The sequence below is a fragment of the Polyodon spathula genome, chromosome 18, assembly GCF_017654505.1.
Source record: "Polyodon spathula isolate WHYD16114869_AA chromosome 18, ASM1765450v1, whole genome shotgun sequence".
In the NCBI taxonomy this organism is placed as follows: domain Eukaryota; kingdom Metazoa; phylum Chordata; class Actinopteri; order Acipenseriformes; family Polyodontidae; genus Polyodon; species Polyodon spathula.
This window is the reverse complement of record NC_054551.1, coordinates 20,166,465-20,181,407: the sequence shown is the minus strand read 5'-3', so window position 1 is coordinate 20,181,407 and position 14,943 is coordinate 20,166,465. Positions and strand designations below refer to the sequence as shown.

The window sequence follows — 14,943 nt, the reverse complement described above, 5'->3', positions numbered from 1 at the left end:
ATCTGGTATCTGTAGTTGATTGCCACTGATATGGTGTATCCCCACTCTTCCTGGGCAACCCTTAATACGAAATAATGTAATATTTAGACATCCATTGGTACATTGTAATCGATGTTGTTCACTTAATCTGCTTTTTGTTTTGCTCTCCCCATTATTAGTTTTTGTTTGCCCCGGGACTCTGAAAGCAGTTGGGGATTCTTCCTTTGTCTTTGAGGCGGAACAGCAAGCAGGTGCCTGGTGTAAAGACCCCCTTCAGGCAGGGGACAAAATCTACTTCATGCCCTGGACCCCGTACCGTACTGACACTCTGATAGAGTATGCTTCACTGGACGACTTCCAAAGCGCACGTCAAACAACGACGTACAAACTCCCTCACCGGGTCGACGGCACTGGATTTGTGGTGTACGATGGTGCTGTATTTTTCAACAAAGAGAGGACCAGAAACATCGTAAAGTTTGACCTGAGGACTAGAATCAAAAGCGGGGAAGCAATCATCAATAATGCCAACTACCACGACACCTCGCCCTACAAATGGGGAGGCAAAACTGACATTGACCTGGCGGTAGATGAGAATGGTTTGTGGGTCATTTATGCCACAGAGCAGAACAATGGAATGATTGTCATTAGCCAGTTGAACCCTTACACTCTCCGCTTTGAAGCAACCTGGGAAACCAATTACGACAAGCGGTCAGCTTCCAATGCTTTCATGATCTGTGGAGTTCTTTATGTGGTTCGATCCACTTATGAAGATAATGAGAGCGAAGTGAGCAAAAACCTAGTTGATTATATTTACAATACCAAACAAAACAGAGGGGGGTATGTGGATATTCCCTTCCCCAACCAATACCAGTACATTGCTGCAGTGGATTATAACCCAAGAGACAACCAGCTATACGTGTGGAATAACTATTACATACTGAGGTATACCATGGAGTTTGGACCACCTGACCCAGCCCAAGGTAAAAGTTATTTCTTTATCTTATGCTTCATATTTTGTTCTACAGCATATGAAAGTCACTGTATTTTTTTTTTTTTTTCAATGTGGATGTAGACAGCAGTTAATGCATTTATAAGCAAAGTGCAATCTTATACTGCCTGTGGCACCCATATCCTCTGCATTATCCTTCATAGCTAAGAACTACTACTTCTGGTAAAAATGAGAGTTGATCTCTAACCCCATAAGGTTTATTGTACCTGCTTGGACAAGCACGAAAGCAACCAGCTCCAGGGTACTTATTCAAGATAAGACTCACAGACCCACCCTCCCAATGCATCTACATTATAGTTTGTTCTATATACAGTACATTGCAAAATGTGTTGTACAATGACCATAATAAAACAGATTCTCAAAGGGCAGAGCAGAGGTCCAAAACTAATGAGTAGGCCATGTCAAACAAATAGAGGCTTTAGGTCTAATTTTGAAGAGATTTATTGAGTCAAACTTAAATATCTTTGGTCAGGGAGTATCCCAATCTGGTTGCATAATTACTGTAATTGCTGAACTGTCTGCCACCCAGAGTCTTGAGCTGGACTGTAGGGACAGAAAGCTGACACATATTTTGACAACCTCCAAGAGTAACCAGAGGTGTATGGTGACACCATGTTGCTATGATAAAGGCTCTTAGAACTAGAAAGGATACCCCAATGCCATTCAGGCTTTAGCCTATGAAAGAACAGTAATTTTCCTACTACTGTATATCAGACGTTCAACCTGACCATCGCCTGAACAATATGCCCCCTATAAATGTTGACTGAGCATTTCTTTAAAGGAGAAAAAAAAGCACATTTACAACTAGAAAATGTCTAATGGCTTGTATAACAGTGAGCCGTCTTCATCATGAGGTGCTGGACAGCATAACTCTTATATGCTATAACTCAGTGTGGCTGTCAGCTCTCATTACCTGTCAGCGCTTAAAGTGGAATTCCGATGCATTTATTAGATATTCTCACAACTGCAGACTTACAACATTTGTATTCCATGAATGTGGCAATCATAAAACAGATATACTGGACAGTGTTGAGTTTTCTCTTTCAAGTGAAATTGCCATCGTGAGACAAAACATTCCTTAGTCACCACCACAATAACTATGGCGCGATTGCCGTAGTATTATCAAAATCAAACAAAAAAAAAAAGCATAGATCACTATTAATCACAAGAAGTGTGAGTGGATTACCCATGGAACATACATTTAAGGAATTTCAGAGTTAAGATGTGGAACATGTTCATAGAATGAACTGAACATGCAAATGTCTACCAAAAACAATGCTTGGTGACTAGCCTGTTTATTTGCCTGGAATTTGCCCTTGAGAAAAGCCACAACCCACTTGTTCAGTTCTTATGAGTTGTCAGACTTCACTCAGCATACTTTATCTGTGCATAGCCCACACAAATTATTTTGACCCATATACTATTGCACAACTTAATGCAGTGATTATCAAAAAACTTAATAAACTTGTTCTTAGCTGTATATGATTTTATTTATTTTGTCATTCCCATCCTGTGGCATAAATATTGTTTTCAAACACTGAGTGCAGTGAGACCAAATTGGACCATTGATTTCGTGTTTACTAAATGAACCTGGACACTGTTGATCATAGGTTGAAACCAAACACATGTAAGTAATCACCTCTGAGTGGCAGAGCACACATAAGGTTCAATTTGTCACAGTTGAAACTGATTTATTTAACAGCCTGGGTAAGATAGTTGTGAGGCTGCTATGCATTTGCTGACATCCATATACCTAGACTTAAGAATACATGGGACATAAATGTAAGGACTTCAGACCACCAGCACAGAATTTAAACAACCCTCTCAATGTTTGTCAAAACAATACTTGGAGGCTAGGTCATCCTAGCTAAAGTTGACCAACGGGGGTTATTTGACCACTTAATTATTCTGTGTTAGAAAGCCCTTGAAACATGTTTTACAATTCTTCTTTCATTAGTTGTCTAGGTCATCTCCCACATGGAAAAAAAAAATCATTTTTACCACCTTCTCACACTTGTCCACCATGAAGAGACTTTTACGTATCTACTCTTTTGCACATGACACTTGCTCTGGAACTGTTGTCACAATCAACAGAGGGTTTATGTATCATCAACTACAAATAGAGGAGACAGCTTCCATGAATTTGATCACTATGAGCTTGAATGACCAGTAGTCTGTTTAGTTTCATGCATTTAAGTATTATGCATTAAAAGTAAACTCACTGTCATCAAAATATGTGCTTGATCCATAAACATAAAAAGCAAACTGTTTAAGATCACTCTGTTTCTAACACATTTTAATGTTATTTTGGTTTACACACTGCAATTGCATATCCAAGGGCCTCTATGGAAAAACAGTTATCTTTGTAAACACTTTGTAATATGTAATCTAATTTAAGCTATGATTTTACAGCAGTGTACAGTCTCATCCACAGACACAAACAACCATTCCCGCCAGAGATTTTAAAACAGAATTTAGCTCTCTCTAAAACATTTGAATCTAATAAATGGATAACTTTACAGTGACAGTGATTTTTTAAGCAGATGGCTTATTCATTTATTTTTTCCACTCGTTTTTCTTCTTCGTCCGTTTTGATCTTGGAACAGGGTTTAATTGTTTGAGCTGCTGTTGACTCATTCTGTTAGCTAGTACCCTTCCATTAATAGGTGATTACCACCTGGGACATACATTTCACAACTGGTAAAAATCAAGTGTAAAGTATTCCTTTAGATTAGTACAAATAAGGTAATATTGTATAGTGCTCTCTGTGGTTTCATTTACTTAACCAAGGCATTCAAGCTAATACCAGCACAAATAAACTCAAATTTAATTTTTAATTCAGCAGGTAAATGATCTGAAACAGCAATCTTGTCAGTGCACTGCATTCCATGAATAAAATAAAAACACAAAAGAAATCAAGTTATTTTTCAAAGCGCACAGGCATATATAGAACATTTTAAACATGCATTACTTCTATAACTGTAGTCATTAGGAATAATATAAAAGACACACTTGCCTGTTAGCACCTGTTTTTTAAGAATGGGAGCAATGTTGAGAAAGCTATTGAGGTCCCATCAAAGCTGTTAACATGTTGAGAAAACAAGACAGCTGTGTTTTGTGCAATACGCTTCTCTCCTGACAAGGATTGTTATGTCTCAGAAATAAAACAAAACTTTCTATTTTTTTTCTTTTTTTTTTTTTTGCCAAGTGCTAATTACAGTGATCTTAATACATATGCTGATATATCAAGTGTGTGCTGATTAGCTAAGAACAACATAAATGCATCTCTTACAGCTACTGCCTACATCTTTGCTATCTCTGAACTTGTGATTTCACAATAATAACTTTTGGATAATGTGGTTTGGGACACAAACTGAATTGGCACTGGATTATCCAGCTTGAAAGATTGCTTGCGATGTAATAAAAAAATACAATAAAATCAGTTGCGTGGGGGGGTGGTGTTAAAGTATCTGGCAAACTCTTATGAAATTGACAACAGGCAGGTTAGAATAGTGTTTGTGGCAGTCAGTGACACAAAGTGCCAGCTGGATGAGAGACACTGTACAACTCTCTAGCAATCAATAAAAACAGTCAGTGTGCAGGACTTTGTTGTCCTGAGATGGCCAATAGCACACAATGAAAACCAGTTAGACAGGAATAGCTGAACAGATGCATGGTTGTTTTAATACCTTTAGCTTTTAATTTCTGATGGTTTTCAGTGGTTTACAGATGAAAGGGCCATCTCGCGTTAATGGTCTCAGGTTAGATGCCAGGATTAAAAGCAACAACACTGAGGTCACTTTGACCAAGCAAGTAAGCCACTGTTTAAATAAAAATATGCAGCATTCCTACTTTAAGTAACCATAACAGCACCACAGGCAACCACATTAGAGTGACTTTATCAGCACTGGCTTGGAAAGGACAAAAGAAAAAGTCAACGTAACCTTTAAATGGCATCGGAACCACTTTGGTTTTGGTCGAGAATAAATGTTGCAGTTTAATGAGCTATACCTTACAGTTTCATGTAATATTAGAAGGCATATATATATTGTAAAGTAATCCATAAATCCCAAATATAGTATTCTGTGGTATGGAATATAATTATGTTTCTTGTCTGGTTATATTCTCTGAGTCCTAGTATTTTAATTTAAAAAGGAAACATTGAAAATAATTAATAATTAATAATAATAATAATAATAATAATAATAATAATAATAATAATAATAATAATAATAATAATGATAAGTCTAAAATGCTTAAACAGCACATGCATGTCCTTATCTGTTGAAATCTAATCAGGCATGCTCCAAACTCTCTCAAGCAAAAATGACTGCCAGGCAGGAAGATGTTTTCGTAATTATTTTCTTGTAAGGTGTAGCCAGAGTGATTGGAATAAGATCAAGTTTAGAAAGAAGAAAGATGGTTCATTTGCACAGAGCATTCGTTTTTTTTTTTTATTTTGCTACATGTCAATACTTGTAAATAGTATACTTTGTTTAATGTACTGCTGAAGCAGCCAAATTCATTGTCCTCTAATTCGCTTATTGGAGATGGGGCCATTGATGTGTAACGGAGTGCTCTATGATAGGATTATTTGATATGAAATCTATGCTAATTTTACCTATTTCAACCTGTTCCAGTGCCAACGACTGCAGTTTCAACCAGTTCTCCAGCAGAACTGTCCAAAACCACAGTTTCCACCACAACTGTCACATCACAAAAAGGCCTTGTTACTACGACGCCCACCGGTGACACAAAGGAAGGAAGCAGAGGGCCTAAACCGCAACCAGGGGTTCCTGTTACAAAAGCACCCCCAACCCCCGACTCCTTGCCCTTACCAGAAAGGTTCTGTGACAGTGCAGAGAAAAGGGGTATCGCCTGGCCTCAAACACAAAGAGGCATGTTAGTTGAAAGGCCGTGTCCCAAGGGAACAAGAGGTAGCTATACACTTTTCCATTGTCTCACTTTTCAAGATTTTTATTATTTGTATTATTTTTCCAATGTTCTCCCAATTTTGGAATGTCCAATTATTATTCAACCTGGCTTATCGCTGCAACCCCTGAACTAACTCAGAAGTGATGAAGGCAAGTGTCAGATAAACAAATTTGGTTTCCCTAATTCTGTCTTGTCTGTTGCAGGCACTGCCTCATATCTTTGTATGTTTTCTACTGGAACGTGGAACCCCAAGGGCCCTGATCTTAGCAACTGCACCTCTCACTGGGTGAATCAAGTTGCACAGAAGGTTGGTTGTGAGATTTTTATATCCTAGCCACAAGTCATTAGATGATGAAAATTTTAAATAATGGATAAGACACACTTCTGCCAGAAACCAAGCAATCGATTTATTATTCTCATTAGCATTGCTTGCAATTAACACAAAGAAGGCATCTCCCTGTTTTCCTTTCATGCAAAATATGATATATTGGGCAATTTAGTATTTGAATGTACATAATATACGAAAACCGAACTGTTGAGTAGAATATCCTGCTGTGTGATCTGGTAATACTTCTTAAGATTTGTGTAGTAGATTTTAGTGCTTGCTTGTTAGGGTAAAACGTGCAATTATTTCCGTACATTGGAAGATTCTTATACAATCCTCACCTTTGGTACTGGTCTGTTAACTTATTTTCATCAAAAAAGCTTATCTAATAAATCCTACAGGCACATTGTTATCAGCTTCAATTAGTTACACATTTCCCACACATGATAGTCTAAAAGAATATTTCATCACCGATCTAAAATCATATATATATATATATATATATATATATATATATATATATATATATATATATATATATATATATATATTAACGATTGTAATTTATATCACTACAGATCAGAAGCGGAGAAAATGCTGCTAACCTTGCAAATGAGCTGGCCAAGCATACCAAAGGCCCCATCTTTGCTGGAGACGTGAGTTCATCAGTGAGACTGATGGAACAGCTGGTTGACATCTTAGATGCTCAGCTTCAAGAGCTGAGGCCTAGTGAAAAGGATTCAGCAGGCCGGAGTTTTAACAAGGTAATTCTTCAAACCCTGTATTACATTTTGTCTGTCGTCCCCTGTTATTTATACTATTTGATTAAGCTTTGTTTTTTGCTGTTTTTCCCTGTCAAATCTTTCAGCCTTCAAAAACTGTACATCCCTTTAATATTATTTCCAACTCACAATAGATACATTTTTAAGCCCTTTTCTCTTAAGTTATATATTGTCTTTAATTCACAGTAGAATATAAGTGAAATGTATACTCAATAGTACTAAGATAGATTTTCCCTTCTTTTGTTTAGGTACAAAGGTTGTACAAATAAAATCTAAGACAAAAAAAACTCCAGCAAAAACTCTTGTATTTTAAAATTCTTATGATGTGCAAATGTAAAAAAATAACACCTGTCTATAAATGTAGACTTACTCAAGAGACTTTCGTGGTTTTGAAAGTGAGGTGTTTGTATGTCATATTCATTCAGTTGTAATTTAATGAATCCTACTTGTAGCTACTGATTAATATTACTTTCCAGTTGTATAATGTTTACATTTCTCTTAAATACAAATGTAAACGGTAAAATACAATAGGTTTAATTGGCAAAAATATGTGCAATATTTATACACATATATTATACATAAAGAAATGTGTGTTTATAATTTGGTAAGCTCTGGATCCTAATACTCTTCTTCTGTTTTCTGTGCTTGATCTTGTTTTTTGTTTTAATAATAAAAATAGCTTCAGAAACGAGAAAGGACATGCAGAGCATACATGAAGGTATCACATCTTTGCTCTCACCCTGCTTCTCCCCGCTCCACTCTGCTCAGCAGCATGACCCTTTTGTACAGTGTATTGCTAAGCAGCCACTTTCCTTTTAATGTGCATCGTACGTTGCATTGGTAATTGCATTCACACAACCATATTTACTCCTCAAATCTGACATCCGGAGCTCAATCAAAGGGAGTCCTTTGTTTTTCTAACTGATAATTTTGATTAAGCCTTTTAATTGGTGTATAGAATAAATGTGATTTATGACCAGATGCTAAGATACACTATTCAAATTAAGATGGCTCACTCTTCATGACATGGAGAATAATTTGTACCGTAGATTGCAGTCACACATCTATAGTTCTTGGTGACTAATAAGGCTGGTCTGGGCAGACCAATTTATGTCCCTCTTTAGTTCATGGCCACTGCAGTATATGTGTGAGCATTTTAATATTCTGTTTAGGGATTAGAGATTAGAGAGAGAAAAGTGCTTTTCTGCCACACAGAAGAATCTTCCACCTGCCAGGGAGGTTGTGGTGACTCAAAGTCCAGATAGAAAGAGGATATGAAGATGGATTAGCCTAATTAATCTTACTCTGATAGCAGCCTTAGCTGTTTTTTTCTAATCATTCATGCTCGCACAGTGTTGTGTTTTCAATAAACATGGTATTATTTGCACAGTGCACCATGCTCTCTGGCACAAATGTTTTAAAATTTATCAGGCAGGTTTTATATATATATATTCAAGCAAAACCATTGAGTCAGCGGTATTTGATGTATTTAATGTAAGGCTACATTATCTCTTTGATAGTGTGAGCCTGGCTGCAATTGATGAACTGATTAGTCTGACTGATTTGATTCTTTTCTAAAGAGATTTTAATGATGTCTCATTGAATTTCTGCATTTACTTATTTTTTATACTGCTAGAATGAAACTCTGCGCAGCAGCGTAATGAACCTGGTTCAAGCAACATATAATTAAATACAAAATTCTATTAACTAATATTACATTTAGTGCCGTGTTTATTTTCTCAACATAATATTATCATTTTTGAAAATATGTGTAAGTTTCATGGCATTTTTCTAAGGCTGATTTATTTATTTATGTATTTCTGTTGTGTTTTTTGTTTTGTTTTGTGTTTTTTTTGGGCTGCTCCAGGGATATAATAATTTAAATAACAACTAAGATGTATGTCAAATTTATAGAATACCTCACTAAGTATGGTGAATTACAAAGATGCATGACCATGCATTGATTCAGGTATTCACATTTTACATTAAAATAGTAGGTTCATCTCCCTGCTTTATTACTGTAGGCCATAGGATACCTTCAGATAAAGTGTTCTAATGATATATTAATTAGCAGAATCAATTAAGCAGGAAGAAAACAGTGACATTCCATGAACACATACATAGCAACCTATCAACCCATGGGACAATAAACCTTTTCTTCCTTTCCCTTTTTTGTAATTGTTTTTGCATATTTAATTTTCTCCTTGAACGCATGGACACACTTAAGCAAACTTAATGTAATGTGTTAATGGGAGTGGAATTCTTGGGAGGTCCCAATTGCTTTGAATGCAGCAGTAAAGCTCAGTGTCGTTAAGCTTATCGCATTGTGCATCAAACATTGTTAATTTTGCACCAAACCTATGCAAATTATTTTTTTTTTTTTTTTTTTTTTTTAATGAATGATTTATATAATTTATTCTGGCTGGTTTGGACTGCTCCATCTTCAAACTGCTAATTCAAATGTTTTCCTTTATGTGTTAACATGGCTTGGTACATAGTAATCCTAAGAACTTTTAAATATTTTTTTTTTTTGATGGGTATAGGCTATTGTGGACACAGTTGACAACTTACTGAGACCTGAGGCACTGAAATCCTGGGAGGATATGAACTCGACAGAGCAAACCCACGCAGCAACGATGTTACTTGATACCCTGGAAGAGGGAGCTTTTGTCCTGGCAGACAATCTAATTGAACCGGCTGTAGTGAAAGTACCCGCTGAGAACATAAGTAAGTGATTCCAGAACTGATAAACAAATTAAAAGCATTTCTAGTAAACTAGGATTGCAGCATTATTTACAGTTTCTCATTGTCTGCTAAGGTAATTATTTTGAGAAAAAAATGTAGACACTTTCACTTGTTTAAAGTGGGAACACAGTCTAATATGGTTAACTTTTCCTGTTGGATATACTGTAAAAAATAAAACAAGCGGCTTAAATGCCTGAGTGTAAGGGGTGAAAAAGGTGACGCTATTGGCTATCTGTCACTGTCAAAAGTGAAATATATCAGAAGGGAATAGATGCCAACTTTTCACTGAGATGGAAGAAAATGTGTTGATAAATAGGTAGTTCTGGCCTAAGTAATTTCACAGATCAAAGAGAATTCAACCTTGCATTGTAATCCCATGAAGTTCTTCAGGTATTTAGATTGTCTGCTCTTCTACATAGCCTGGTTAGCTATATGATCTGAACTCCAGAGAACTAGGACAAAATTCTGCATTGGTGCTATTTGACGTATTGTTTCTGTTGCACCTTGCTGTTATATTGCAGCAACACAAACACATATGTTCTTTTATTAGCAGCAGACTAGTTTTAAATTGACACCTTAAAACAAATGCACATGAGTATTCAACATATTGTACCTTGTGAGGCAGGATGATTTTGTTTATTTTTTAATAATAAATGGAGAAAGGTATATAGCTTCATTAAAACCTTAATTACATTTTTACAAGGAGTTGACGTGTTGAAAGATATCTCAAACACTGTAATTGAAAAAAAAACACCTATGAGGCACATTTTGGAGGGCCAATGAAAACAATGTGACAGAACTATCAGTGTTCCACTGAGTGACAATATTGTTCTTCCAGAAACATAAGCGTAATGACTTTCTAACCCCACGGCAGTAAAGCCTTGTGTGTTTAATGTCACAATCTAACTGGCACTTTTTTAATAATGTCTTTATCGGTAAGCAGCACATGCATTCAAACACAGGAAGGAGTTTTCAGCAAATTGTCACTTTGTAATCTGAGCACATACTAATGACGGATTGTTTTTCCTTGTCTCTCTTGAACTCGTCTCTGGCCAATCAGTTCTGGACGTTTATGTACTCAGTACAGATGGTGTACAAGTGGAGGACTTCAGATTTCCCCAGCTAAGCAAGGGAGGGATCTCCATTCAGCTGTCTGCCAACACTGTCAAACTAAATAGTCGCAATGGTAAGACAGACGCACAAACAATTGGACATTGTAGTGAAGGCAGGGCTGCAGATGTTTTCTCAAGTTGTATGTTTTAGTTTTGCCTTTTGTTTCCTTGTGTCATCAAGTGGGCAAGTAAACTATTTCATCATTGATCTATATGTAATTTTGTCCTCTTTTTTGGGTGCAATTAAATATTTTTTTAGGTAATATTTTAAATATGTTGTACAGTGTGTGAGGGTTATCAGCACATAGTGGGACCCACATCTGCTCCTCAGTGATGTATTTACTTGACAAGGTGTCATTGCATGTCTTTTGGAATGACAGGCTATTTCTTAGTCAGTGCGCGGCTGCTGGTCCAAAGTTGTTGTCAAATGTGGACAATGACTTTAAGATGACGTTCCAGTTCAACAATGAAGCTCAGTAAAACTGAGATCTGGGAACTGAGATCTTTCTCCTCGAACAAGTGCCAAATACAGCTACATGAGGAATGGTCTCATTCTCGTGTTGAAATAATCCTTTTCCATATGGGAGTTTTAAGTATTAATTTTATTGGGTCAAGTGATGCAGGGCCACCATTAGCGTTGTTCGTGAGTTTTTGTCTAGCATAACAGTTAGCGATAGGAATTTTGTTATTGTTTGTTCTTAATCTTGGCACTCTTGTTTGCTTTGCAGGTGTGGCCAAATTGGTATTCATTCTGTACAAACAGTTGGGCAGGTTCCTCAGCACAGAAAATGCAACTATTAAGTTTGGAAAGGAAGCAAATGGCCGAAACCATTCTGTTGCTGTTAATTCTGACATTATCTCAGCCTCTATCAACAAGGAGTCGAACCGCGTGTTCCTGTCAGAACCTGTGCTTTTTACCCTGGAGCATATCGATGTAAGTCCTCGTGAAAAATTAATGAGAGGGGGTCATGAAATCAGGAGAGAACATTAAAGCCTGCAAAAATCCCCATTTGCATTGTAAATGACACAGTAGGTCGTGGAAGAGTTTATTTAAGTCAATGAACATAAAATTAACTAAACTTGGTTCAGTGACTGTTAGAACTTAAGTGAATTCTTAATGAAAACTAATTCTGTAATCAACATTAGGATGGAAATGATGCTATTCTCATTTACAGAGGAAAATTAACTCTTAGATTAGCCATATGATACCATCTTCAATTGCTTGTGGACCAATTATAACTTCTTTAATGTAGTCACCATGAATCCCAAGGGGACTAGTATACCAAAAAATGATTGAAAAAAAAGCAACCCAACAGCTTAGACTGTGTTTAATACTGTAGGGGCCCAAGCTAATATACTGTTATTTCTCTTTGCTATTCATAATTGTCAGGCTGAAAAGTACTTCAACTCAAACTGCTCGTTCTGGAACTATTCTGAAAGGAGCATGATGGGACACTGGTCCAGTCAGGGATGCAAACGAGTAGAAGCCAATAAAACACACACAACCTGTGCATGTAGCCATCTAACCAATTTTGCAATTCTTATGGCTCACAAGGAAGTAGTGGTGAGTTTATTGTTTTTTCTTTGTGTATCTGCACATAGGGCTGATTGAGAACATCTGTCGCATCTTTGTTTTATGAACCTGGACAACAATGTAATAATATTTAATAATATTTATTATTTTTATATAGCGCCTTTTATAGTGGACCACCATCACAAAGCGCTTTACAAGATACGAGACTAGGGTATGTGAACTATGCATCAGCTGCAGAGTCACTTACAACAACATCTTACCTGAAAGACGGAACACAAGGTGGTTAAGGGACTTGCTCAAGGTCACACAGTGAGTCAGTGGCTGAGCTGGGATTTGAACTGGGGACCTACAAAATGCACACATGTAGAAATGTCTTGCTTTTCGAGTAAAGAAAAGACCACAATCAGCCTCCACTATTAAACCTCAGAATACAATTGTCAAGAGCAATACTGCAATTTCCTTTTAAAAAGGTTTGACAGGGAGAGAAAAAAAAGAAGATTAATATTTCTCAAACCTAAAGCACAGTCTAGCTTAAAATTCAGGCAGGGTATGTACAGGCATAGCCCTGCTTATAGACATTAATCATGCTCTACCAATGGGCTTAGTCAGTGATTGATGCCCATTGAGCATTTATTTCCGTGTGTCACCTATAAAATAAAACAGTAATTTTCCAGCCACTACCTGCTGGAATGATGTATGGGAGCATCCTTGTTCCTCTATTTGTATTGATAAACAGGCATATTAATTTGTCCCATTCTTCATTTTCAGCACACAGATGGAGTGCATGAGTTACTTCTCGATGTCATCACCAAGGTGGGGATTGTTGTCTCGCTCATTTGCTTAGCCATCTGCATCTTTACGTTCTGCTTCTTCCGTGGCCTGCAGAGTGATCGGAACACAATCCACAAAAACCTCTGCATCAATCTCTTCATTGCCGAGTTCATTTTCCTAATTGGCATTGATATGACAGAACCTAAGGTAAGCCCAAGATCTTAGGTATTGATTTTGTGATCTGTTTCCCTGCTCTTCGAAAATGACTTAATCTGAAATGGATGTGAGTTTAAACATGACACTGCCATCAACCTCTCTGTGTATTACATTGACACGCCAAGGTTAAGGCCAGAGCATTAATAAAGACTAACAGACAGGCAGGCATGTCGTCAACACATTTTGGAGTCACCTTTATCCAAAATAGAATTTGCTATTTTTTATTTATTTATTTATTTATTTTTACCAAAGGTGTCAGATTTATTTTCATGTGAGTACTCAGTTCTGTACGTGAGGAACATTTCACTTCACTTATATCCCTAGAAAGATGTCATCCTTTTATCATGCTCTACTTAGAGGTTATACTTGGTTTTTGAGTAAAAACTCAAGCTTATGATTGTCAGTATGTAAATCAAAATAGAAGCAAACAGACTAACCCTGGGACTCTTTGTTCTTCCATTCCCTTACAATGACCAGGCTTTACACAACAGGGTGAGACCTGCCTGTGGTAAGGTTTAAAGGGTCAGATTTAAGGTGATTTTTCTTCATATTGAAAGAGTGTTATGTGAAGTGCCATATTGACAAAAAAAATACACATAGGATCTACCATCTTGTTCTTCTGAAGCAGTTTCAACAATTTTTATTAAAACAAATAAAAATAATTGCATGTAAGACCTAATTTTAAAGGAAATGCAACATTTCTTAGAGGACTAAAACCATTGGCGTGGTAGAAAACTGTTCCATTGCACTTGCTTCAAAGCAGAGCTGTTTGTATTAAAACGCAGAACTGTTATTTTGTTTTTAAATTTTAATTTTTTTCTCTCCTTTCAGATTGGCTGTTCAATAATTGCAGGCCTTTTACACTTTTTCTTCCTCACCGCTATTGCTTGGATGTGCCTAGAAGGGGTTCAGCTCTATCTAATGCTGATTGAAGTTTTCGAAAGCGAATACTCTCGGAAAAAGTACTATTACGTTTCTGGCTACCTCATTCCAGCCATTGTGGTGGGTGTAGCTGCAGCTGTCGACTATAACGGCTATGGAACAGAAAAATAGTAAGTAATTCTGAGCATAAAGCTTTATTCTCACTGAAAAAGCCACTAAAGACCTCTGTAAAATAAAAATAGGAAGCCATCTGTTATTGTCTAGATTCATATGGTTTTCACAGTGGCAATTATGGATCATCATCTACCAACCAGACCTGAAACAAATTGAAAAGTGAATAACATCTAGAGCTTTACCCCCAAATTCACATTACGTTTGTTCTCAAAATACCGACACACTTTGTGGTTTGAGCTAATGCTTCATTAATGTCTTTGCTGAAAGACCCTTTGGCAACCTAATATTTGTAAATCCGTTTTCAAAGAAAGCAGCGCAGGATTCTATAAAAGCTTTTACACAGATTATTAATACTGCTTGGGTTAAGCCTTTGTCCATTAAAACAGTTTTTTAGTCCTTTTCATTAAATGTACACGCTAGTGGTTACAAATCAACCAGCTTGATTACTTATAGCAATTGCTTGAACTTTTAACATGAGT

The 14,943-nt window shown here is 36.7% G+C and overlaps 1 protein-coding gene across 5 annotated transcripts in view; it reads left to right on the top strand.

The window, feature by feature from the left end:
* Positions 1-14,943, top strand: part of adgrl2a (adhesion G protein-coupled receptor L2a) — a 70,904-nt gene that overhangs the window by 39,371 nt on the left and 16,590 nt on the right. For 4 of the 5 annotated variants that reach the window (XM_041277289.1, XM_041277284.1, XM_041277287.1 and 1 more), the window contains exons 4-14: positions 159-959; positions 5,629-5,925; positions 6,127-6,230; positions 6,827-7,012; positions 7,710-7,748; positions 9,574-9,757; positions 10,836-10,961; positions 11,616-11,821; positions 12,278-12,451; positions 13,190-13,399; positions 14,240-14,460. In XM_041277289.1, coding sequence (XP_041133223.1) covers positions 159-959; positions 5,629-5,925; positions 6,127-6,230; positions 6,827-7,012; positions 7,710-7,748; positions 9,574-9,757; positions 10,836-10,961; positions 11,616-11,821; positions 12,278-12,451; positions 13,190-13,399; positions 14,240-14,460 — 2,548 coding nt within the window. The remainder of the gene's footprint in view (positions 1-158; positions 960-5,628; positions 5,926-6,126; positions 6,231-6,826; positions 7,013-7,709; positions 7,749-9,573; positions 9,758-10,835; positions 10,962-11,615; positions 11,822-12,277; positions 12,452-13,189; positions 13,400-14,239; positions 14,461-14,943) is intronic. The other variant, XM_041277285.1, reaches the window with a different exon arrangement.